We start from the raw sequence: 25,682 nt of genomic DNA, 5'->3' as shown, positions 1-25,682 counted from the left end.
TTCAAAAGACTTGCATAGTAAGGTGAGAAATAAGAATGCACCTTACGTAAAAATAGCTACAGTAAAATTCAAAATGAACAAAGGCTTTTAGAAGTCCCTGGCCATTCCAAACATTATCTTTATTATCAGGTACATCTCTATCTCTAACTTAAATGTACATGGTATAATTTAATTTTCCCTAGTCCTTTCTCAGGGACAAAATAACAGTAACTGAGTTATTTCCTTGCTTGTGGGGTCCTTATTAATTTTCTTTAGGTCTTGTCCCTATAGAGAAATTCCAGTTCCGTTGGCTTTTCTGAGTTGGTTTGATTCTGCAGCCTTTCTTTGGTCCTGTGGTTCTTCTCTGAACTTCCCCCATGTCCTTTTTACCTGTGGCCCTCTGGCTTGAGAGCACTCCAGCGAGCACAGGATATCCCAGCATATGAGAGCCAGGAGGCAGTCACCCCCACTGAACACTGCACTACACAGCCTTCAGTCTCCAACTTTTATAGTTTAATATCCCCCAGGCAGACAGCTTAGTAGTCCGTTGATCTACAGAAGTATTTATCAGGCTCGTGTGTGTAGCGATTCGGAGCTTCCATTATGGTTAAAGGATTCCAGAGGGTGTTATTTGGTTTAATTTATTGTGGCATTGGCAGGATGTGACCTCTCTATGCCTTATGGTTCAAGGAGGTAATTACAGTACAGAGCTGCAAGCCCCTGATTGGCGTGGGCCGCTCTCCTCAGGCATCCTGGGTCTACAGTGCCAGAAAACACGGCAGGCTGGAATATGCCTGTGACGTGCCTGATTACAAGGGTAACCTGAAGAGCCTGCTTCCTAATTGCATCATCTGATTCATTTACCGCAGCACAGTATCTTGGTGCAGTGACAAGGCCGTGCAGAAGTATCAGAGAGAGATCTCGAAGACTCAGATAGCAGGGGCCTGCTGTGTTTTCCTCCAGAAGAAACTTGATACCTATTACATTAGAGTTGGATTCTGAGAGTAATTAAAGTGTGATGGTCTACGTAACTTGTATTTTATATGGAGCACTGTTAATTATGTCTCCATCTCTTGGGACTGTCCAGAAATAGCCCTGGAAATTCTATAGTTACAAGATGTTGCAAAAACAAAAGATACAAGTGTGGCACAGGTTGTACAAAGGGAAATGATCTCCCCAAATGTGCTTTGGTCTTTCCGGGACTTGAAAGCCTGGTATTTTCTTTTCATTTCTTCTTCTTCTTCTCCTTTTTTTTTTTTGGTAGGTTTTTTTTTTTATTTAAAATTTTTATTTTAATTCCAGGTAGTTAACATACAGTATTATATTAGTTTCAGGTGTACAATATAGTGATACAGCACTTCCATACATCACCTGGTGCTCATCATGATAAGTGTTCTCTTAATCCCCATCATCTGTTTCACCCCTTCCCACACCCACCTCCCCTCTTGTAACCATCAGTTTGTTCTCTATAGCTAAGAGTCTTTCTTGTTTTGTCTCTCTTTTTCCTTTTGCTCGTTTGTTGTTTCTTAAATTCCGCGTGTGAGTGAATTTATAAGGTATTTGTCTTTCTCTGACTGGCTTATTTTGCTTAGCATTATACTCTCTAACTCCATCCATGTTGTTGCAAACAGCAAGATTTCATTCTTTTTTAAAGCTGAATGATATTCCATTGTATGTAGATCCCACATTTTTATCCATTCATCAGTCAGTGGACACTTGGGCTCCTTCCATATCTTAGATATTGTAAATAATGCTGTTACAGACATATGGGTGCATATATCCCTTTGAATTAGTGCTCTTTTTTAAAAAAGATATGTATGAAAAAAAATATTTATTTATGTAAGTAATCTATACCCAACATGGGGCTTGAACTCACAACCCCAAGGTCAAGAGTTGCACACCCCTCCAACTGAGCCAGCCAGGTGGCCCTTGAATTGGTGTTCTTGTATTCTTTGAGTAAATACCCAGTAGTGTGATTGCTGTAGCATAAGGTTGTTCTATTTTTAACTTTCTGAGGAAACTCCATACTATTTTCCAGAGTGACTGCACCAGTTTTCATTCCTACCAACAGTGCACAAGGGTTCCTTTATCTCCACAACCTCGCCAACACCTGTTGTTTCTTGTGTTGTTGATTTGGGCCATTATTACAGGTGTGAGGTGATATCTCATCGTGGTTTTGATTTGCATTTCTCTGATGATGAGTGATGATAAACATCTTTTCATGTGTCTGTTGCCCATCTGGATGTTGTCTTTGGAGAAATGTCTGTTCATGTCTTCTGCCCATCTTAATTAGATTATTTGGTTTTGGGGGTATTGAGTTTTATAAGTTCTTTACTTATTTTGGATACTAACCCTTTATTGGATATGGCGTTGGCAAATATCTTCTTCCATTCCATACGTTGCCTTTTCATTTTCGGTTTGTTCACTGTTTCCTTTGCTGGGCAGAAGCTTTCTATTTTGATGTAATCCCAGTAGTTTATTTTTGCTTTCATTTTCCTTGCCTCAGGAGACATATCTGGAAAGAAGTTTCATATCTAGAAAGAAGTTGCTACAGCCTATGTCAAAAAAGTTATTGCCTGTGTTCTCTTCTAGAATTTTTATGGTTTCAGGTTTCACGTTTAGGTCTTTAATCAATTTTGAATTTATTTTTGTGGATAGTGTAAGAAAGTGGTCCAGTTTCATTCTTTTGCATGTTGCTGTCCTGTTTTCCCAATACCATTTGTTGAAGAAACATTTTCCCATTGGATATTCTTTCCTGCCTTGTTGAAGATTAATTGACCATATAATTGTGGGGTGTTTTTTTTTTCTGGATTTTCTGGATTTTCAGTTCTGTTTCATTGATCTTTGTGTCTCCTTTTGTGCCAGTACCATACTGTTTTGATTACTAGAGCTTTGTAATATAGCCTGAAGTCTGGAATTGTGATGCCTCCAGCTTTGCTTTGCTTTTTTTTTCAAGATTGCTTTGGCTATTTGGGGTCATCTGTGGTTCCATACAAATTTTAGAATTGTTTGTTCTAGCTCTGTGAAAAATGCTGTTGTTATTTTATAGGAATTGCATTAAATGTGTAGATTGTAAAGCTTGTTATTTTCTATTAAGACTAATAAGGCACCAATCTAATATCACCTGAATTCTTAATGCATATATCTTTTTGACTTCTAAAATAAAAACAAGGGATGCCTGGTTGGCTCAGTCAGTTAAACCTCTGCCTTCGGCGCAGGTCACGATCCCAGGGTCATGGGATCGAGTCCCACATCGGGCTCCCTGCTCAGAGGGGAGCCTGCTTCTCTCTCTGCCTGCCGCTCCCCCCGGCTCATGTGCGTGCGCTCTCTCTGTTTGACAAATAAATAAATAAAATCTTTAAAATAAAATAAAAACACGTTTTTGAAACCTGCTTACTTTTGAGACTCACCCTTTGGCTTCCATGGGCTGAACTGCCCCCAAGTTCATGGCTCCCTGCCACAACTGGTGGCTCCTAAATAAATGGCAGTATTACCCTCAGTTTGTCATTTATTCTGCAGACTGAAACTTTTCAAAGCAGATAGTCTCGTGTTTTCCTTGACAGAACACACACTGCAAGACCGTAATCCATAGCTTCAGACCTACCTTAAAAAACTGATGTCACCAAAGCAGTAAAAGCCACTTGCTAATTATGCAGGGTTTTTTGACCCTGTTTGGTTTCCCAAGACTGACCAGAATCAGAAGGATATTATGTTTTCCAGTTACCATTCTGTCTGTGGAGCCCAGAAAACTATTGTTTCTATTCCACATTTAAATGAGAAGTGCGGGCTGGGTGGCACGGTGGCGCTGTGCTTGGCTGCCCTGCTGCATGCCAGGGCTGGGATGTACCCTGGTTCCCATGCCCTTTGATTCAGTCATTCATTGGCTGACCCCGCACGCCGCCTGCCCCTCGAGCTGGGTCCAGAGAGGCTGCTCCCTCGCCTTCACCAATAGATTTGCCCAGGAAAGAGCAGGGAGGAGAGGGGGAAGGGAGATGGGGTGCATTTTGTTTTTGTTTTTTCAGATTTTGAATCTATTCCCTCCTACCTGAAAGTCTTTGTAGCTCAATTAAAATCATTTCTTTATCTTGTCGAGTATACCTCAGTAAAGCTGAGGACGGGGGGTGGTAGAGGAATTATTTCTTAATTTAATAAGAGCTTAAGAATAAAAGCATGCAGATACCCCTGATGTGAGATAGGATGTGTTGTTTTCATTCTCCAAAGAGCAATTATAGCCACTTCAAAAAGAAAAACTGCCTTTACACAACATTCCAAGCACAGTTCCCCTTTAATAAAAGATTATACTGAAGAATTAACTCCACATCCCAGATGATGTCAGTTTTCTGTACTTGAATAACTTCTTACTAATGTTCTAGGGTTTTCTTTTCCTGCTTTTTCATTAGCAGTTCTTTAAGCATTTCTTTTTTTGAGCTCTTTAATGTGGTGCATGTAATTTAGCAGTGGTAGAATAGGAAAGTGTGGTGATGGCTTATGCTTGTAGCAAAAAGGTGAAGAATCTGCATCTGGGACAGTAGTTGCACTTCCCAGCATCGACCTCTGGGGGGCACCAGACACACACACCCCCTCCCCCCCGCTCCAGGCATCATCTCTGTAAAGAAGGAGGCCCAGATTGCAAGTGCTGGGGATTCCTACTGTTGGGGATGCAGGACTTTGCAACTGACCAGTCAAATGAAGGGAGAGAGAAAAAACAAAAAACAAAGTGCAGTGTTCGACCTGGGGTTTCAGTGCCACTTAGTGACTGAGCCAAGAAGCAGCAGGAAGCTGAGGGGCTATCTTCCTGTTCAAGCTGCACAAGTTCAGCTCACTGGACAGAGGCCACTGGGCAAGGCTAGAAAGAACTTCAGATTTGGGGGTTCTTGTTCTGCATCCAGAGCTGACATCCCCTGCGTCTTAACGCTCTTGGAGAGCACAGGTAAATTTAAAATACAGAAGTACATTTGGTGCTTAAGTTGTTTTTCTTTTAAGCCCAGAAATGATACATTTATCACTAATTAAACAATAATTGCATTATGGAGTACTGAAAAAAATTGCTTGTAGTATAAACAACATCTGGTAAAGATTAAAAATAAAGAATAATTTTTCCAGGCTCAAATTTGTTGAAAGAAACTTCAGTGTTTTGAAACAAAATAGGTCCTGAAATGTAAAAGGGATATTTACAGTCTTACGTTTAGCATTCTGAAAGCAGAAAAGAAGAAAATGGCATAATAAAACATACGTATTAATAAAGGTACTTTACACAATAGATATAAAGGTTTCATATAAGTCGGTATCTTAAAAACCAAATTGCTTTTGAGCTCCATAAAAGAGTTTACTATTGGAATGAATCTTCTGGAGAATCCCTTTTTTTAAAAGAGGAAAGGTATCTTCTGGTAAATACAGTCACCCTTCAATTACATACATATATCACCACAGGGGCTCCCGCCCGTCAGGGTTTGGAGGAGTGGGCTGAGTGGGCCGGGACTGCTGGCTCCTGCGTACGCCGCGCACCTGGAGGGCAAGCTTCTCATCAGCCATTTCTTCTTGAAGAGAATGACCGTTCCTGAGTAAAGTATTTAACTCTCTTAAAACAGACCACGAAAGAGAATCTATTCCAGGCTTCCTGAACTTCATCTTCTCTCTTACCTCCAATTTCCCTCTTTTTTTTTTAGATAAAAATATCTGTGAAGGATGATAAATGGAAAAGGCTTGAGAACTTTTCTGTTTCCTCACTGCCCTTTTTTCTCTGAGGCATTCACTTTTGTCTGTGAATTACCTCGAATCATAGTACAATTTCCCTTTCTGGTTTGTAGTCTCTCTTTTCTTCCCCTCTTCCGCATACTCTATCGAGCACACACAAGGAATCAGAAAATGGTAGAAAAGAGGAAAGATTTCTTCCATGAGAATTCTGTTCTTCCGTGTTCTCAGGCCTCTTTCAAGTGACAAGTGGCTTGTAATAATCCTTGATGAATTGGGATGAAAATAACAGATTAGGCATCAAGGGCAGAGAGTGTGCATGGATGTTATTTGTACAGTTGGCCTCTCCCTCACCTTTCCCCCACAACCAACAGGCCAAGAGCACACGGCCACTGCGCATTTCTTCTGTGTTGACTCTGTCTTGCCTCGTTTTGTTGAGGGCTGGGAATAGGCTGTCCTAGGCAGAGAGGAGATAAACGATGCATTTCTGGGTAGCTGTGGGAGACAGGAAGGGGATGCACACCCAACAGAACAATCTGGTCGATAAGAAAAGGAAGCCAGAGTCCGAAGCTCTCCATCATCATCTTCTGTTCATCCTCCGACATTCAGTGAAAGGATTGGGGGTGGTGTGAGGGGAGGGAAGAAGGCAAAACGTGTGTTATTGATGGCCTCTTGGTGACATAGTTTCCCTAGACTTGAAATAATGTGTACATGGAAATCGTTAGGCCAGATGGAGAAGAGCAGAGCTTGAGAAGGAACAGATTTTGGTAGGATGGAGAAAAACAAACAGATGGAACCCAAGAAAGTTTTTCTTTCCCTCATTTTTACAGGAAAGATAATCGCCCAGATTGCAGGGCTTTAGAGCTAGGGTTCGAGGCTCTGGGTTGCAGGGTAGCCCGTGGTGGGCTGTAGGGTCCCATTCTACAAATAAGATAGGGCACAGAGGGGTTAAATGTCTGGCTCTTCCCTCACAAGGATGCTGTAAAGATTTAGGGGAGGGAAATTTATGGCTTCCAAAGAAGCATAAATTAAGACTTTAATTCTATTTGGAGGATTCTCTTGATAAAGAAAAGCAGCTTAAGTTTGCTTTTGTGATTTGATGTCACTGGGACACATGCCTGGCCTGTGACCACTCCAGGCTTCATGAGGGGACTCACTGACCCTGAAATTATGTGCTCGGGAAGTGTAAAGAGTCTCATTTGAAAAACCATCAGTAAAGGCTTCGGATGAGAAAGAGCTGTTCACAGCTCTGGGGCAGCAAGGAAGACTGGTTTTTAAATCAAAATCTCTGCCACTGCTGTTTCAGCAAGGTTCTGCCTCCTGGCATCTTATTTGTTGTAAAGCTAAAAGGGGTTGTAGAAGCAGGCTGAGAGCAAATAAATATTTGAAATATGAAATATTTAGGATAGAAGGAAATCTTTTTTTTTTTTTTTAGATAGAAGGAAATCTAAGCAGAGAGTCCAATGGCATGGAGAGAGCAGGAGGTTCCACACATTCTGGAGACATTTAAAACATTGGATTGAGTGATTTTGATAGAAAACACTGCATAAAATAAAAGTATGTCCAGACTCTAGTCCTCTCTTAACAAACTAAGTTAGAACATTCTTCTCCCCCTTTATTTTCATGGCAGCCTATTCTACCCATTGGATTATCTTGTCATTGGCGATTTAGAAATCCCTCCCTGTAATCAGTATTTTTTTTAAGATTTTATTTATTTATTTGAGAGAGAGAGCACGAGCAGCGTGAGGGGCAGAGGGAGAAGCAGACACCCTGCTGAGCAGGGAGCCCCATGCAGGGCTTGATCCCAGGACTCCAGGATCATGACCTGAGCCAAAGGCAGACGCTTAACCGACTGAGCCACCTAGGCGCCCCCCTGTAAACAGTACTGAATGATTTTCTGCTAGCATCAAATTTACATTGTGGCTGTGGATTAGTTAGACCATTTGGATTGAAAGGAATGGTTCTATTTTACCATTTCCAATTTTGGTTTTCTATCAGTGCGTTTTCAGGCTCTTGTATGTCTGCTTGTGTGCATGTGACACAAACACTTATTCAGGCATATTGTCCATCTATGAAAGTTTGAAAAATTTTTGGCAAATCTGATGAATCACTGTAAAACATATAGTTCGCTTTTCTCTTGTTTGATTTTTCCATTATGAATATGTAGAAAGGTTTATGATACTTTCTGGGCATTTATCCAGTGACCTCTTAATAACTGTTATTATTTACAGTGGGTCCGAGACACAGGGAGATTAACTGACTTGCCTGAGATCAAAGCCAAGAAATAATTTGCCTCCCTTCTGTTGAACCATGGTCCTGCCACATTATTTCTTGAGTACATAATGAATTTACCTATGAGAATTTTTAGTTGGTTTCTTTTAAATAAAAATTCACATCAATGAAGGATTACGGAATGTGGGTTATTCTACTTAAAGAGTAGCAATTTGTAACTTGCAAAGCACAAATCCCTCTCTTCCAGTAATTAAAAGGAAATCTTCCCATCCTTTCAACAAGTGGCAGTGTTCTTGCCTGGAGCGGGCTGGGACAGCCTGTAGTGGCAGGATGTGAACACTAGATGGCACACGTTCAATGTTACAATTCAAAAGGCCAGCGCAGACTGGAAAGTGGAAAAGAAAATCTATGGAGATAGACTCCATTCTTTCTTCACCATGGCCCAGAAAACTTGTGAGGCAAAGCATATCCTTTCTTCTTCTTTTCTTGCTGAGGGACTATGAAAAAATGTTTACCAAAGCTGGTCATAGCAAGTGCAGTAGGACTCAAAGAAATGTCCCTTGTAGAGCTTAATCCATTCACATTTGGATGCTACTGTAAAATCTGTTTCAGAACACAAATGGCATTTTCTTTTTTCTTTTTTTTTTAAAGATTTTATTTATTTATTTATTTATTTATTTATTTATTTATTTATTTGTCAGAGAGACAGAGTGAAAGCACAAGCATGGGGAGCTGCAGGCAGAGGAAGAAGCAGGTTCCCTGCTGAGCAAGGAGCCCGATGAGGGACTTGATCCCAGGACCCTGGCAGACACTTAACGACTGAGCCACCCAGGCATCCCACAAATGGCATTTTCATCTGGCTTAATGTTATGCTTTGAGCTCTGGCTGAGAAGATAGGCAGCCTGGGTCAGGCCCACTGAAGCCCCACCTAGGCCACAGTAGGTCAACTTCTGCAGATTGAAATCATCAAAACCATCACAAAAATATTCACAGAATAAATCACTTTTCTTCTTCAAAATGATGGTATCTATATTTTATTTTCATTAGCCCCTTTTTCATCCTAAATTTAAGCTGTTAAATTCATAGTGCACTAAGATGTGATATTATTTAGTCCAGGATGGTAGTAGTCACTGTTTTCCTCAATAATAATTCTAAATTACTATGTACTCATTGCCTAATAAGGAGGAATGAAAAGATAGCAGCCCCAGACGTGACCTTGGGGCACTTCTGGGCCATGGGGGGTGGTCAGACACACGGGCAGGTGTAAAACTAGCAACACAGGCAGGCTCTGCCTTTACTACAGCATGCTGGTGAAAGGTATTTTTAAATTTCCCATGATACTTATTGATTCTTTTTTTTTTTTTTTAAAGATTTTATTTATTTTTTAGAGAGCGAGCGAGAGAGAAACAGCATGAGAGGGGAGAGGGTCAGAGGGAGAAGCAGGCTCCCCACCGAGCTGGGAGCCCGATGTGGGACTCGATCCCAGGACCCTGGGATCATGACCTGAGCCGAAGGCAGACACTTAACCATCTGAGCCACCCAGGCGCCCCGATACTTATTGATTCTTTCTCTGGATCATATTGGCCTGTTGGAGAAAATGTAGAACATACAGGAGTATAAAGAGGAAACAAAGCTTGCCCATAATCTCTTTGCTCCTAGAGAACCAGTTTGTGTTTGTAATGCAAGGCTTTTTCCATGCACTCAGCGTTGGTTTTTTTTTCCCCAACCCAAAGGGATATGCCCATTTTCTAGACACCAACAGTTCTAGACAACTCATCTCCCTGATAATAACCAGTCATATGTTATCCATGAAATGCTTCTGATATTTTACTTTCTTTTGGTCTCTTCCTTTATAGCCTGAAGCAGCCTGCCACCCTGCCATATTCAGAATTGTTGATGAAATGTTCAGGTAAATGATGTGCTATTTTTGCTAATAATTGATCTAGAAAAGCCAGTTTCCAAATATGAATAAAAAATTTTGTGGTAGTCTCTGGCTATACAATGGGGAAGTTAGTTTCTGATTCTGTCTTACCCCTCTGAGCTATTTGGTAAAACCTAAATATCAGTGTATATTTAAAAGCCAATGCCTAAGAGTTAAAAATAAGTTTTTTTAAACCATTTAAAGTTCTAATTATAATGGTAGAAAGGCAAATCGAATTAGATATTAAATCATTAACTGTTCATGTAGGACTTAGCTCAAAATAAAGCATAGCAGTGTACTCCCTTCACCACATGAGGGCTGACCGATCTTTTTAAAGGAATTTAAAGCTAAGGAAAAACTGAAAAAAAGAAATAAATAATGCCATTCTCAGAGCTGAAAGGCAAAATCAACTATGCATGTTATCCTAAAACACATTAATTTTACAAATATGAGTACTTCTTAGGAAGTTCGTTGGATTTACAGGTGAAGAGAGATGAGAGACCACTGGATACCAGGTTGGGTCATGGCTGGCCGTTAGTGGCATCTTGTTACCAAGGGAGGGTTTCCATCTTTCCTGGGTGCTGGCGCTTACTCTCCCTGCCTTCATCCCCCTCGCCCTCAGCAGTAGAGCCTCCAGGGCAGACAGTAACCCTGGGGAAAGGAATTTTTACAACAGCAAATAACCCAGTCCTTGAGTTGGTCTTAACATACCAACTTCAGGCTAAATAAATGAGCACAGGAGTAAGTCAGAATGATGTTTTTAGTTTAAAGCGAGCAAAGTTTGAGTTGATTTCTTTTGTTTCAACATGTAGTTAGTTGTATGAAAATGCACAAAAACCAGTCCAGGTACAAGGCAGATTTTTCACAGATTCTTTCACCGCTTCTCTGGGTGGATTTGACCAAGGCATTTTACCCGCTTGGGCAGCTCTTTCTCCACTTGAAAAAGCAAAAGGTCTGTTGATTTTGCATGCCTGGGTGTACAATGTGCGAGTATTTCTAAAGAGCACTCAGGCCTATGTGGAAGGGATATGCAGTGCTTAATAATTTAAAAACCAAGAAAGGAAGCTCCGCCGATTGCTATTTTAATGGAAGTATTTAGAAAAGGAGTGAGATTTCTCCTACTTTCACACGAGGACTGAAATCTGATGAGCTAAGATACTGCTGAAGCTTATGGCACAAAAAGAACGTTTCCACTCTTTCCTTTTACAATTCAGGCTCACGTGTTTGCCAGATTAATCATTACGTGTGGTGTAATCTGGCTTTGCATTGCTCAGGTGTGCACTTCTGGAAACCGACGGAGCCCCAGAAGTACTAGCTGCTATTCAAGTGTTTACATGGTGCTTTGTGGAAGCTCTGGAAAAAAAAAACAAGCAGGTTTGTTATATTGCATATATTACTCATTCCCCCAAAGACAAAAAAGGCTGTTAAGAGTATCTAGCTAATCACCAGGAAGGAGCACTTTATTTTTAGTAATTTTGATAAACTGTTTTGCTTATGAAGAAAGCTTCCAAATGAATGCCCCAGCAAAGGTAAAACCATTTTAGTTGAAAATAAATCAGGATAGTTTCTGTCTGCCCTGTGCCCTGGTACCTAGAAGCATTTACCTGCTCTTGTGTAAGAAGACTCTCATGCCAGCACGTGCCACCCTGGAGGAGGCATTTTCCAGCGCCTGTGTTACATGCTGTCTGCCAAGCGGGCCTCCGCCCTACCCAGGCATTCTGGAGTCTATATGGCAGGTGCTAAGAAGGAATGCCACATATTACAAAGGAGTGCTGGGCATTCTTCATTATTAGAGTTTCCTTGCCTAGCTAGGAGAGACCCAAATGTGAATTGGGTTCCAGGAGAGAAAGGAGCCAGTAAAAGTGACAAGGAGAGATTTGAATCATTGTAGAGAAGCAGCTAGGAGTGGCAGTGACCAAGAAGTGCGAGTTGGACACAATCAGCGAGCGAGAAGCCAGGCGTGAGGGCTGTAGGAAGACTTGTACTGTGGGGCCCCATCAGCAGAAGCCAGACAAGCCCTGCCAAGGGCCGGGGACTGATTAGAGGGACCTGGTGAAACAGGAAGCGTTCCCACCAGAGCTTTCACTGTTGGGCACTTTAACTGCCCTATACTATGTGTGGGGCCTTGCCTGTCTGGGCGCCTGGGTCCACTGCAGCTTCCCAGGAAGTAGGCCATGGTCCCTCACCATGCTTTCCACAGCCTGACTGAAGAGAGCAGTGCTGTGTGACTGTTACCTGCTACAATCCCACACACCCCTGCACCAAAGAAATCTCTCAGGTTTTAGCAGATGTTTCCGCTTTTTAAGGCAATCATAAGTATTTATGATGTGTTTTCTCCCATCCTTTTTCCCTAGGGAGGTTAAATAGACTGTAGCAAACCACGTTTCAGTGGTACCCAGCCTGGAATTCAGGAGGAGAGCTCTGCTGAAAGGCATTGGTTGGCCCTCACACCCATTTTGAGGCATAACTGTAAATATCTTTTATCCTCCCTTGTGCATTTTTTGTATTCCCAGTTAGGAACCAGCCTCTAGAAAACCTGCCCCCTTGACTCCTGAACAACACCTAGGCTGGGGCTGAAGACACTGGTGAAAGCATTAGCTGAAGTGTGTTTTTCTTATCAGCCTTGCTCCTGGCTGTTGGTCTTGGGCACTGCGGATTCGGACTGGAGTTGCGGTTGCTTTTGAGTCATTTGTCTATTCTTATTTTTTTTTATTGAGGTCTAATTAACAAATACCGGGTTCAAGTGTACAACATAATGATTCAATATTTGTATATATTGTGAAATGTTACAGTAAGTCTAGTTAACATCTGTCACCACAAAGTCACAGAATTTTTTTTCTTGTAGTGACAACTATTAAGATCTACTCTCTTAGCAGATTTTGGATATGCAATACAGTGTTATTAACTGTAGTCACTATGCTGTATGTTACATCCATGAGACTTATTTATTTTATAACTGGAAGTGTTTGTACCTTTTGATCCCCTTCACTCATTTCTCCCACTCCCCAGCCTGCCTCTGGCAACCACCAGTCTGTTCTCTGTATCTGTGAGCTCAAGGGGTGTTTTGCTTTGATTTGTTTCTTGATTCTACATATAAGTGATATCATATAGTATTTATCTTTCTCTGTCTGACTTACTTCACTTAGGATAATGCCCTCAAGTTCCATCCATGTTGTTGCAAATGGCAAGATAGCACCTTTTTTAACAGCTGAATAATCGTCCATTGTATATACATAGACCGCATTTTCTTTATCCATTCATCCATCAATGGACACTTAGGTTGTTTTCATGTCATTGCTACTGTAAACAATGCTACAGTAAACATAGGGGGTATAGTTAATTAACTATCTTTTTGAGTTAGTGTTTTCATTTTCATTGGGTAAATGCCCAGTAGTGGGATACTGGATCATTTGGTAGTTCTATTTTTAATTTTTCAAGGAACCTCCATACTGCTTTCCAGAGTGTCTGCACCAATTTACATTCCCACCAACAGGGCACTAGGGTTCCTTTTTTTCCATATCCTTGCCAACACTTGTTATTTCTTGTCTTTTTGATATTAGCTCTTCTAACGGATGTGAAGCGATTCCTTGTTGTGGTTTTGATCTGTATTTCCCTGATGATGAGTGACGTTGAACACCTTTTCATGTACCTGTTGGCCATCTGTAGGTCTTCTTTGGAAAAATGTCTATTCATATTTTCTGCCCATTTTTTTAATCAGATTTTTTTTGTATTGAATTTTAATGAATTCTTTATATATTTTGGATATTAACCCCTTATCAGATACATGATTTGCAAATATTTTCTCCTATTTGGTAGTTGCCTTTTCATTCTGTTCATGGTTTCTTTTGCTGTACAGAAGCTCTTTAGTTTGATGTAGTTCACTTACTTAGTTTCACTTTGGTTCTCTTTGCTTTTGGAATCAGATACAAAAATCATCACCAAGACCATTGTTGAGGAACTTCCCACCTGTGTTTTCTTCTAGGAGTTTTATGGTTTCAGTCTATTTTCAATCTATTTTGAGTTTATTTTTTGTATATGTTGTTAAGATAGTGGTCCAGTTTCATTCTTTTACATGTGGCTGTCCAGTTTTCCCAGCACCATTAATTGTAGAGACTGTCCTTTCCCCTTTGTATATTCTTGGCTCCTTGACCATGTATGTGTGGGTTTATTTCTGGGCTCTCTGTTCTGTTGATCTGTGGGTCTGTTTTTATGCCAGTACAATACTGTTTTGATTACTATAGGTTTATAATAAGGTTTGAAATCAGAGGGTCTGCTGACTCTAGCTTTGTTCTTCTTTCTCAAGATTGCTTTGGCTGTTCAGGGTCTTTCGTGGTTCCATACAGATTTTAAGATTGTTTGTTCTATTTCTGTTGCTTTTCTTTTCTATTTTTGTTGCTTTCCTTTTAGAATATCACCCTGCTTAGGCTACACTGGTCTGGCGGTATGGAGGGGTACACACTGAGTCCCAGTGGAAAGCAAGGCAGGGATCCAAAAAAGAAAGAAGAATTCATTGCCCTGACTTTGGTCTCAGAATAAGAGGGCAATAACCTCTTATCTTTGCACAGGCCTTCATATACATATATTATGTCATTTCTCTTTGTAGGACTATTCCTGATTGCCTGCCTTTTTAATCGACGGCCATTTCTCATCATTGATCTCCTGCCTTCTTGAGTGCCCATTTTTAGATTACTCATAATCCTTAATGCATAACACCCTGTGTCCTGTGTGATCCATGCATAACACTCTTTCCTTTCTGTGTTTTATTCATTCATTCATGCATTTATTCTTTTCTTATTTTTTTAAAGATTTTATTTATTTGACAGAGACAGAGATAGCGAGATCAAGAACACAAGCAGGGGGAGTGGGAGAGGGAGAAGCAGGCTTCCAGCCGAGCAGGGAGCCCGATGTGGGACTCGATCCCAGGACTCTGGGATCATGACCTGAGCCAAAGGCAGACGCTTAACAACTGAGCCACCCAGGCACCCGTCATGCATTTATTCTTAATAAAACGAATATTTATGAATCTGATATCCAAATGAGACTTGGACTGGTAACAATAATTTACATGTATCCGTATAGCCTGTCTCTGTCTTACAGCCTTGCCTGTCTCCCCCATGTAGCCACTGTTCTGAGTTTATGTTTATCATTCCTTTGCTTTTCCTGAAAATAATGTAATCACATATATGGGATTTCCTAACCCATGTATTCTTTACTTTTTTGCACTTCATAAAACAAACAACAAACAAGAGTAGCATACTGTGTGCAGTCTTTTGAGCCTTGCTTTTCCCACTCACCAAGATTGCTCTATGTCGTGTGTGGCCACGGTGGGGTGTTGCTGTATATAGCACTCTGTTGGGAAAGTGGTGGTAGGCCTCTGGGTTGTCTCCAGATTTTGTTTTCTTTTAGAGATAGGGTTTCCCTGAACATTCTGGGATATATATATATATAGGAGTGGAAGTGCTGGTTATTAGGTATGCAAAGATTTAGCTTCTGTAGATACTGCCAAATTGTTTTCATATGTGGATGTACCAATTTATATTCCCCCCAACAGTTTATGAGAAATCCCATTCATCCACATTCTTTCCCATTGTCAGAAATACTTATCTTCAGTGCTTCGCATTCTCTTTTTATCCTTTCCTCTCACCCTTGTTGTATTTGGCAAGCACGGTGCAGTTCCATCAGTGTGCCCAGTTGGACTAGTGTTGCCACAACAAGCCACTTTTTCTAAACTTGCCTAATGGCTTAGTACAAACAGCAAATCAGTTCAGGTTCTGGTTCCAGCAATGGCAGAGTCCAATAATAGACTAAATCTCCTAATGAAAATTATAAACTCTGAGCAAAATATGTTTAAAAACTATTTGAAGGTACTAGAGAGCCACTAAAAAAGCACATAGAAACTGGAGGAGATTTAAGCCTTGAAAAAGGAAACCACATTGGGATTTCTGCTAACCGTCTCCTTAGGTCTCTCATGTGAGGAGTGGGAGGGGGTTTTGTGGGGTCACAGGTGCCCAGAACTGAAGGCACAATCTGATGGACTTGAGGTGTCATAAGACAGGGCTGTGAGCTGCCAGAGAAACAAAAAATAAATAAATGGGACAAATGAAAACTAACATCAAAAGGTAGACTTAAACCCAAACATACTAACAGGCACATTAATTATAAAAATTAAATAAAAATTAGCTAAATATGCTAGTAAAAAGGCACAAATGTCAAATTGGATAAACTAAGATCCAACTGTATGTTGTTTTCAAGAGACCCATTCTAATTATAAAGACACAGATAGAGTAAAGTAAAAGAAAGGAAAGATAGGCTATACAAGTAATCATCACAGAAATTTGGTACAGCGCTATTAGCAGCAGATGGTGTAGACTTGAGGACAGGGTATGACAAGAGATAAAAAGAGGGACATTTTATAATGGCACGATGGTCAGGTCATCAGGAGAAATACCAATTATAGATGGATATGTGCCTAATAAGAGAGTTCCAAAATACATGAAGCAAAAATTGACAGAAGTAAAGAGAGAAAGACAAATGCACAGTTACATATACTTAAGGGGCATCTGGGTGGCGCTGTCAGTTGGGTGTCCAGCTCTTGGTTTCGGCTCAGGTCCTGATCTTGGGGTCCTGAGATAGGGCCTGCTTCAGCTCCGTATTGAGCACGGAGTCTGGTTTCCCTCTCCTTCCGCCCCTCGCCTCCACGCTCTCTCTTTACCCCCCCAAAATAAATAAATAAATCTTTAAAAATATATAATAATACTTAGATGTAAATTTAATAAAAGATGTATAAGACCTCTACACTGAAAACTACAGAACATTGCTTTAAGAAACTCAAATATGTGAAGAGAGAACCCATAAAATTCCAAAACAATAGCCAGAACAATTCTGAAAAACAAATGCAAAAAAAAAGACAAACCCCAGCAGACACATACTACCTGATTTCAAGACTTTAAGCTACAGTAATCAAGACCGTGAGGTATCAGCAAAAGGATAGATAGATTGGTAGAACTGAAGAGTGAAGAGTCCAGAAATATGTGTGTGTGTGTGTGTGTGTGTGTATGGTCAGTTGGTCGTTGACAGAGACACCAAGGCAATTCAATGGGGAAAGGAACATTTTGAACAGATGTGCTGAAACAGCTGGATATCTATATGGCAAAAAACTAACCTCTGCCTCACAAAATACAAAAATTAATTAGAGATAGATCATAGACTTCAACGTAAATGCTAAAACTATAAAGCTCCTAGAAGAAAATATAGGAGAGTATCTTTTTTTTACATTGGAACAATCTAAGATTTCTTACAATGGATGCAAAAAAAGCATAAACCATACAAGAAAAATTGGGTAAATTATAGATTTCATCAGAATGAAAAGCTTCTTTTCTTTGGTAGATTCGTTAAGAAAGTGAAAAGGCAAGCCACCACATGAGAGAAAATATTTTCAATACATATGTTTGACAGAGAACTTGTGTTCAGAATATATAAAGATCTCTTACTCCCTAAGAAACAACTCAGGTTTTTTTTAATGTAGAAAAGAAACGAATACATACTTCAAAAAAGATACATAAGTTGGCACTAAACACATGAAAATTGTTCAACATTATTTGCTGTCAAGAAGATGCATAGTAAATGCATAAAGAGGTGACATTTCATACCCACTGGAATGGCTGAAATTAGTATGATTGGCAATATCAAATGTTTGCTGTGTGGAGCAACTGGAATTCTCATAAATTGCTGGTGGGAATGTGAGATGGTACAACCATTTTGGAAAACTACATGGCATTTGCTTTTTTTTTTTTTATTTTTTTAGGCATTTTCTTAATAAAGTTAAACAGGCGTCTACTCAGTAATTCTTCTCCTGTGCTATTTACCCAAGAAAAATGAAAACACATGTCCACAAAAAGACATAAATATGAATGTTAATTTGACACTTTTTTCATAGTAGCTCCAAACTGAAAACAACCCAAATACCCATCAATAGGGGAATGAATAAACATTATGGTATATTCATACAATGATTATTTCAAGCAATAAGAAAAGACTGGAAGAACAAACTACTCAACAAGCAGAGTAACATGGAAGAATCTAAGAAAAAAAAATATGTTCAGCCAAATTAGACACAAAAGAATACAAACTCTATGATTCTATTCATATGAAATCCAAGAATAAGCAAAATGAAACTCTCTTGTGGAAATCAAAATATTGGTTGCTGGGGAGTGGTGGAACCACAAATGAAGTTTTTGGGGTAACAGAAATGTTCTCTGTTTTGACTGGGATGATGGTCACATGGATTTACAGATTTACCAAAATTCATCAAAGCCCGAGCACTTCACTGTTTCTAGATTTTCCTTTAATTTCTTACAAACATACTTCAAAGCCACTCTGCCTTCAGAGGGCATAAATAACTGTAGCGCTTTGGCCCTCAAAGTGTTGCAAGCACCATTGTTGTTTCATGCTTTTTTTGTTGTTAAAAAATCATGCTGGAGGGGCACCTGGGTGGCTCAGTCGTTAAGCGTCTGCCTTCAGCTCAGGTCATGATCCCAGGGTCCTGGGATCGAGCCCCACGTCGGGCTCCCTACTCTGCAGGAAACCTGCTTCTCACTCTCCCACTCCCCCTGCTTGTGTTCCCTCTCTCGCTGTCTCTCTCTCTCTGTCAAATAAAATCTTTAAAAAAAAAAAAAAAAAAAATCATGCTGGAATACCTAACATCTCACAACCGCTTTGGAAACTCTCACTTAAATAGGAGATTTATGTGCATAATTGGGTTCATGTGAGGTAAAGAACTGCTATGAAGACATCAGGAACATAACTTTATTTTTTTAAGCCCCAGAAGGTGATTTCAAAAAGGTTCATTTTTCGGGTACATATTTACAAGGTTATTGGAAGCATTTTTTAAAAATAAATGTTTAAGAAAACATTCTGACCATGTTAGTACTAGTAGGTCTTTTTGGGGTAGATGATGCAAGATTTTGTTCTTTCTTAATATCCCTTTCAACCGTAATGTCCATGTGGTTTTGAAGTTTTTATTCTCTTGTAGCTGAAGTTTACATTCAAGACCTACTTTCCTTATGCTTCTCCATCTCTTATTATGGTGCTGCTCCAACACCCGAAAGGTACGTGAAAGTTGATTCTACCCATATTAAAATAATTTCTGAGAAAGAACACTGACAAATAATGACCCTTCCCTACCAGTCCCTTATGTATAAAACAGGGGAGACGGACTTGGTCATCTCTAACATCCCTTTAAGCTCTCGGGGTCTCACATTCTGTGGGATTTTGAAATGAGAATTTTCTGGACTTCCCAGTTATCATCACTTACCAAAAGAAAGAAAAAAAAAAAAGGCCTCTCGTTAAGTTTTGATAGTCTGCTCCGGATAACACGGGCTTCTACTGGTGCTGGCCAGATCCACCTGAATGCCAGGATCAAGCCAAGACTTGGCTGAGGAAGATTAAAACAGTACGTTTATTTGTATTTCATCTTTCCACTCTGTGCCCCTTGTTGCAGAAGGAAAGATAAAATGATGAACAAAGCCTAGGAAATTTAGGGGAAATTTCTCCTAACCGAGCCAAGGGAAGAAGACTTTTGAAAGAATTCAGTAAGTGTATTGGATCATGGCCTTCTCTGGTCTCATTTGCCAGCCTTCCATTGGCCACATCCAGTTGGGGAAGTGATGATTCCATCCTTACTGGAGTTGACCTGTTGGCGTGTGTAGGAACTTGTGTTTAGGCAACGTTTCAGGCATAGAGAATAAAGGCATCCTTCCCCGTGGCAGCCTGGCATCTGAGGGAAAGGCAGCACACGGACGCAGCGTGGCCTGTGCCAGAGAAGAAGGCATTTTAACTGGGAAGGAAAAAGAAGAGGGAAAGAGCCAGTAGTATTTCCTTTTTATGCCATTTTTACTTGCATTTTTCCTGAGACTTGAGTAAGTTGATTCATTCAAGGAAAGTAGATGATTCAAAGTTTCAGAGCATTTTACAAAATCCAGTTCTTTTTCCCTTTTCTAAAAGATGTAGGTTCTCACCCAAAGTGACCCATCTGACCCTGTCCTCTCAGGTGCTATTGGTAGAGGTGGTAATGAGGCTGGCGGGACCTGGGGTCAACAGTGTTGTGAAACTTACCCTGTGGGAACACAATGGGAAAACTTTGATAACGAGACAGAAAAGTCAGCATTTCTCTTTCTAGGGGTACACTTTACAGCTTATGTCAGATTAGCAAAGCCTGAGGTCAGCCAAAGCTGAATGAGCTCCAGAAAAAATACTGGAGTTGTTATTTTTTAAGTTGGGAAATCTGTAAACAAAAGGCTAAGGTGATACCTTGGGCATGAAGTCAGCCATTTACCTTTTCCTTTATGTGACTGTCCTAGATTTATGTCCAAAAATAAATAAGTGAATTTTAGCAGGAGTTCCTCCTATTCTGCTTTTCAGCATATTACTTTTGGGAAAAAATGAATGTTAAGTTCACAAATTGAAGTATTTTTTTAAGACTTTATTTATCTGAGACAGAGAAAGAAAGAACACAAGGAGGAGCAGAGGGAGAAGCAGACTCCCTGCTGAGCAGGGAGCACGATGTGGGGCTCGATCCCAGGACCCTGAGATTGTGACCTGAGCCGAAGGCAGATGCTTAACCGACTGAGCCACCCAGGTGCCCCTGAAGTATTTTTTAATAGCAGAATCTTCTATTCATCAGAAATTGATTTTGTGTCCACTGTAAAGTCCTGTGGGGCATAAAAGATAGATCACTTACAAGCCCTGACTATCCAAGAGCTACAGTAGGGTGGGGACATAAAATAAGTATCTAAATAATTAATACAAAGAAGAAAATGAAACATGCCTTCAAAGGCTACAAATCAAGAGTTATGGGCATTTCAGAGGAGGGAAAGATAATGTACGAGCCTGTAACCCGTGACATTTGTGGGGTCATTAGCAGTGCTTACCCTGTCGCTTACATTATCTTCTGATGTATTTAATTACAGAGCCTATCACTGCATGGAAATGTGGTAACTTTGTCAGATGTTGTGTAGAACTGCAGATACATACGTGTTCAGATGTGTCTAAAACCATGGGATAATAACGAAACCAGAAAAACTAACTCAAGAAAGGACATTTGTTTGTATGATATCTGTGTATTATTTTCCTGGCCTTTCCTTTAAACCTGAAATCATATTCTGAACTCATCACAGTCATAGAAAAACAGTTGGGCAACCTATTCTTAGTTCCCAGTTGACTTTTATTACCATCTTCATGTACTTTGAAATCATGAATTGTCAGTGATGGGGAGGGTAGAAAAGAAAAAAACCTGGGGTATCTGCAACATAACATTTCCAGTCCTAGGGCAGGCTGCAGTTTGTCTCCTTCCATATATTGAAGGTTAGTTCTGTGTAACACTGAGGATCTTCCCAGGCCTAAGGATGGATATCAACTGGGAACAGCATGAGACCAGTGGTATGGGTCCCATGGACCAGGAAAAACAAGGCATTTTTCCAAAGCTCTTCTGGTCTTAGCAGCAGATGATCCTGATAGGTTTGACTTTTCTTCAGTTCCCTCTGGTCTGTCTCTCTACCCACAGAGATCCCACAAGAACTGTGGCACCAGCCACTGAAACATATTTCTGAAATGCTCAGAGAAATAGTTGAAGACCAGACTCACGGGTAAGCAAATCCTGACAACTCGTAGGTCTGCATCACAGTGGTTTCTCTTGATCCTGATCGTCCCTTTATGGAGGGCTGACGGGGGATGGCCTTTACTGGTCTGTGACCATCCCCAAACAGGTAAGCACTTTACTGAGTGAGAAGTAGAGGAAGCACATAGCGAGCTGCATGTATCGCTCAGAATCAACAGGTACGTATGTAAATACCTTGTATAGAAACTGTCCTGAATAATGGCCGGTATTGGATTTTGAAATATATAAGCATAACAATAAGAAAAATAGACACTATAAAAAAAGCAGTGCCCGCATGCCGCCCCCACCCCCAGCCATGCAGAAGGAGAAGGGTGGTGCCGTCTGGGTCCCTTGGTCTTCTCCTTCCTCTTACTCTCTACGGAAGGAAATTCTAACCTTCTCCTGCACAGTAGGATAAAATGCCCCTTTTCCTCCTCTTTTTAATATTTTTCTAAAGTTAGAAAATCCATTCTAATATAAATTAATTTCTAACCTGATATTAAGTATCCTCTCATATACATTATTTTCCTAAAAGCAATCACATTTAGGCTTTTAGTTCTTTGTGACATAACACCCTTCAGCTTCCTCTTGACTTACTTTTTTGTAGAGTACAAATATTTTATTTGTTGTCTATACTAACCTACTAAGACTGTCTTTATTTGTTCCTTTTGCCACTATTCCCTTTTGAAATTCTCTGTAATCTCCTCACTGAGCCGTCACATATTCCACTTGGTCCTCCTTATGTTCGTGATCACTGATGAAGGCTTTGTGCCGGTTACTCACCTACCCCTCCTCAACAAGATTCATACCAATAAATGAGACAAAAAGAACTAGCAGCCAAGCAGGGATCAGAGTATTGGACTCACTGACAACCTGTAACACCGTCAGCCCCATGTGCATCCTTTCAGATTGTCTCTGTTGCAGAGCAGGACCTAGACCCAAAACTTCACAGTACTCCTACTTAACCTAGATCTGCCTTAATTAGATTTCAGGGTCCACCTGCAGGGAGGAGTGGGTGAGCAGGTTTAGATGCTTTCTCAGCCAGCCACTGGGACTGCCTTACATACTCAGTTATTGGTAGAAAACAGCAAGAAGGACCAGGCCCATTTGTGCAAGGCAAGCTCTGAGCTCTGATCCAGGTGTGATGCCCATCTGTGAGCAGGGAGCGTGAGAGGGCCCTGGTGCTCAGGTCTGTAGGGGAGGTCTGTAGGGGAGAAACCCTGTGGAGCTTGTCCTTTGCTTTTGAGACATCATAACCCAGCCCACCACTGATGCATCCCACAGAGCACCTCTTCTCCCTCCTGTGGGACAAATAAGATAAATACCCTCCTTTTTTCTTTTCTCTCCACTGTCCAGAAGCTAGATTTCAAAACATTTAATCACTTGGGCCCAGATTAAACCAAGAGAGGCCTAGAACTCTCCTGTTCCAGGAGCTTCCCTGGTTCAGAAGGAAAGTTCTGATCTAACTTGATCTCAGGCCAGTCTGCTCCATTTTCTCCAGGGGAGATATTAAGCTGCTGACACTGTCACTGTGCATATTAATGGATCCTTTCCTTGACTGGAGTCTTCCCTTTAAACAACCAGCACACCTCTCAGTTCCCAGCATGACAGAAGGATAGCTTCACAAAAGCTTCTAGCTTTTCAGCTTGGGCATATACGTGATGACAGGAAAGAATACAGTATGCAGCCCATTAAAAATTCATAATTACCAGAATACTGACCAGAACCTTGTGTTTTGTCAGAAGGAAACCGTGCATGTTTCTGTCTGCATCCCTTCTCTGGTCTCCATCTGGACCCCCGGGAGCCCCCTCATTTCTTGCTCTGGAGCTCTCTGGGTGGCTGCATAATGGCTGGGGGGCCCCCACTTTCCATGGCAGCCCAGCTGTGCAGGCCAGGCAGAAAGCGAAGGGGTGCCTGCAGGTTCTCATCTTGTAGCATTCCTGTTGGTCATGGTCCAGAATCTTTCTTTGTCAAAGTCCTGTACTCATCATGGTCCTTGGATATAAAGATTTAAATGTCTGAAGTCCTCAGGGCACATGGGGTTTTGAAAGACCTGCCTTTGATGGCCCTGTGATGAGTTCAGCATGGCATAGTGAGCTACTTTTCTGGGTGTAACTTGTATTCCTTGCAAGTTGTACTTCAGTGCATAAGAACAATTCAAGCCAACCATTTGCAAACATTACAGTTGCTTTAAGAACCAAAAAGAGAAATCAAGTTGCCGGGCTGCCATGTGTTTTGATTCTGTTCCAGGTCCTACGGAGGCCCCTTTGAGTGCTGGTTTTTGTTCATTCACTTTGGAGGATGGGCTGATATCGTGGCTGAGCAGTTAGTGATGTCAGAAGCTGAACCCCCTGAGGCCCTGCTGTGGCTCTTGGCATTCAGCTACAGCCCACGTGACAGGAGTCTGCAGAGAACACAGACCATGGTGGGTGGCAGGGCCCACTCTGTGTGGTGCTCCGGGTCCGTCTCGGGATCAGAAAGGATGCTGCAGGAAGGGGCCCGGTAGTGGGTTTGGCTTCCACTAACCCCCAGGCACCTAAGCACTGAGTGTTCACTGTGTTCATTGTGGAAGCATGTCGATGTCCACCCAGATAAGTGAGTGCACGGGTGCTGAGTTTGTGGTCGGAGACGTCTTCTTACCTCACAGAGTTGACTGGAGACCGGAGCCTGCCACTCTGCTTTCCCAGGAAGCATGGAGGAGATGAGGCATAGCCCTTCTGTCCCCCACATTGTTTTATCTGTTCTTGCTCAGCTGCCACCTCTGCCCTCATTTACAGACGCTCCTGGCCCAGGGGCCACGTCCTCTAGCATTTGCTATGCGGAGTCTGACTGCTCTTCTGAGGAGCACTGTCCTCTCTCTGATCAGCAGCCCGGCCTGTCTTGACTTACTGCTTTCTTGGCTCAGTCAACAAATCCTCACATTACCAGCTTTGTTTAGAACTCTTACTAAAGTAATCTGATATTAACCCCTTAGCTTCTGAAAAAGGACTTGGGCATTCCATAAATAACAGAGCCGCTAAGTACTAGACTGATTGTCTATGGCAAAGAGAGTTGTTATTTTATGTGGAGTATAATGATTACAGGAAGCAGTGCTTTGATTAAAGACATTGGCACCTCCCTTGCAAACATTTGTTTGTTGGTTTTTAAAACTTTAACTAAAGCTAGAACTTTTTGCTAATTTTAATAATTAAAGGGAGCAGGTTTCTTTATGTAGAGAGCAGTGCTCCTTTTTGCTTGATGTTTTCCATTGTTGGAAAAAAGCGGACTAGTACAGATATGTCTGTATATTTTACTTGTTTAAAGGCTTGCATGGTAGAGGAAAAAAAGAGTTTTGGATTTTAAAAAGTGGAAATTTTGTGATTATTTTGGATCAAAAATAGAACATTTTAAAGAAATTATCATAATCCACATATGTATTTGAGGGTTAGTATATTAAAAAGAAAGCCTTCTATTTCCCTTTTAAAATATCAAACTAATTAAGGGAAATCCTTATTTTTAATGATAGTAGTAGTTAAAATGCATGTAGCACTTGCATGTAGCACATGCATGATTTCCAAAGCCCTGTTATATATACTTTGATTGTTTATAAGCTAAGTAGGTAGGTTATGTGTTAAATTCTATATCGATCATAGAAACCAACAGAGGTTCACTTTTGAACTATAGAGAAATAAGTTGTCCCCCCCAAAAATGTAAGTTCTAGAAAGTTCTGCATTGGCATGTCTTTCTAATACTTAACTTGGTCTTTTTTTTTTTTTTTTTTTTTTAATAAAACCTGTGCATAGTTCTTACTCCAGGGATGCTTAGGCATACTGGATAAAAATAGATTAGCTTAGGGCACCTGGGTGGCTCAGTTGGATTGGGCATCTGCCTTCAGCTCGGGTCATGATCTCAGGGTCCTGGAATCGAGCCCCACATTGGGCTCCCTGCTCAGCAGGGAGTCTGCTTCTCCCTCTCCCTCTGACCCTCCCCACAGCTCATGCTCTCTCTTGCTTTCTCTCAAATAAATAAATAAAATCTTTAAAAAAATTAGATTAGCACACTCAGAGTAGTTTAGCACCAGCATGTTCGCTTCCTTCTTAGCTATCCTGTCAGAGGTGGCTATTCGTTTTGTGATTGAAGCCACACTCCATGTTTGTGATCCCAAAGCTTCTTTCTTCCTCCTTGGTGCCCAACCTGAGGTGCTGGTGTGTGTGACATCCTGAGAAG

The 25,682-nt window shown here is 40.9% G+C and overlaps 1 protein-coding gene across 12 annotated transcripts in view; it reads left to right on the top strand.

The window, feature by feature from the left end:
- FANCC (FA complementation group C) overlaps nt 1-25,682 on the top strand; it is a 275,913-nt gene that overhangs the window by 227,202 nt on the left and 23,029 nt on the right. For all 12 annotated transcript variants that reach the window (XR_014139961.1, XM_081802919.1, XM_081802917.1 and 9 more), the window contains 5 exons: nt 9,759-9,811; nt 11,098-11,197; nt 18,855-18,930; nt 21,384-21,465; nt 23,727-23,901. Coding sequence is in view for 11 of the 12 variants with exons in the window: in XM_081802919.1 (XP_081659045.1) it covers nt 9,759-9,811; nt 11,098-11,197; nt 18,855-18,930; nt 21,384-21,465; nt 23,727-23,901 (486 nt within the window). In the remaining variant the exon portion in view is untranslated. The remainder of the gene's footprint in view (nt 1-9,758; nt 9,812-11,097; nt 11,198-18,854; nt 18,931-21,383; nt 21,466-23,726; nt 23,902-25,682) is intronic.

This window comes from Leptonychotes weddellii, chromosome 14 (assembly GCF_054177405.1).
Source record: "Leptonychotes weddellii isolate Sample4059 chromosome 14, ASM5417740v2, whole genome shotgun sequence".
In the NCBI taxonomy this organism is placed as follows: Eukaryota; Metazoa; Chordata; class Mammalia; order Carnivora; family Phocidae; genus Leptonychotes; species Leptonychotes weddellii.
This window is presented reverse-complemented; position numbering and strand designations above follow the sequence as displayed.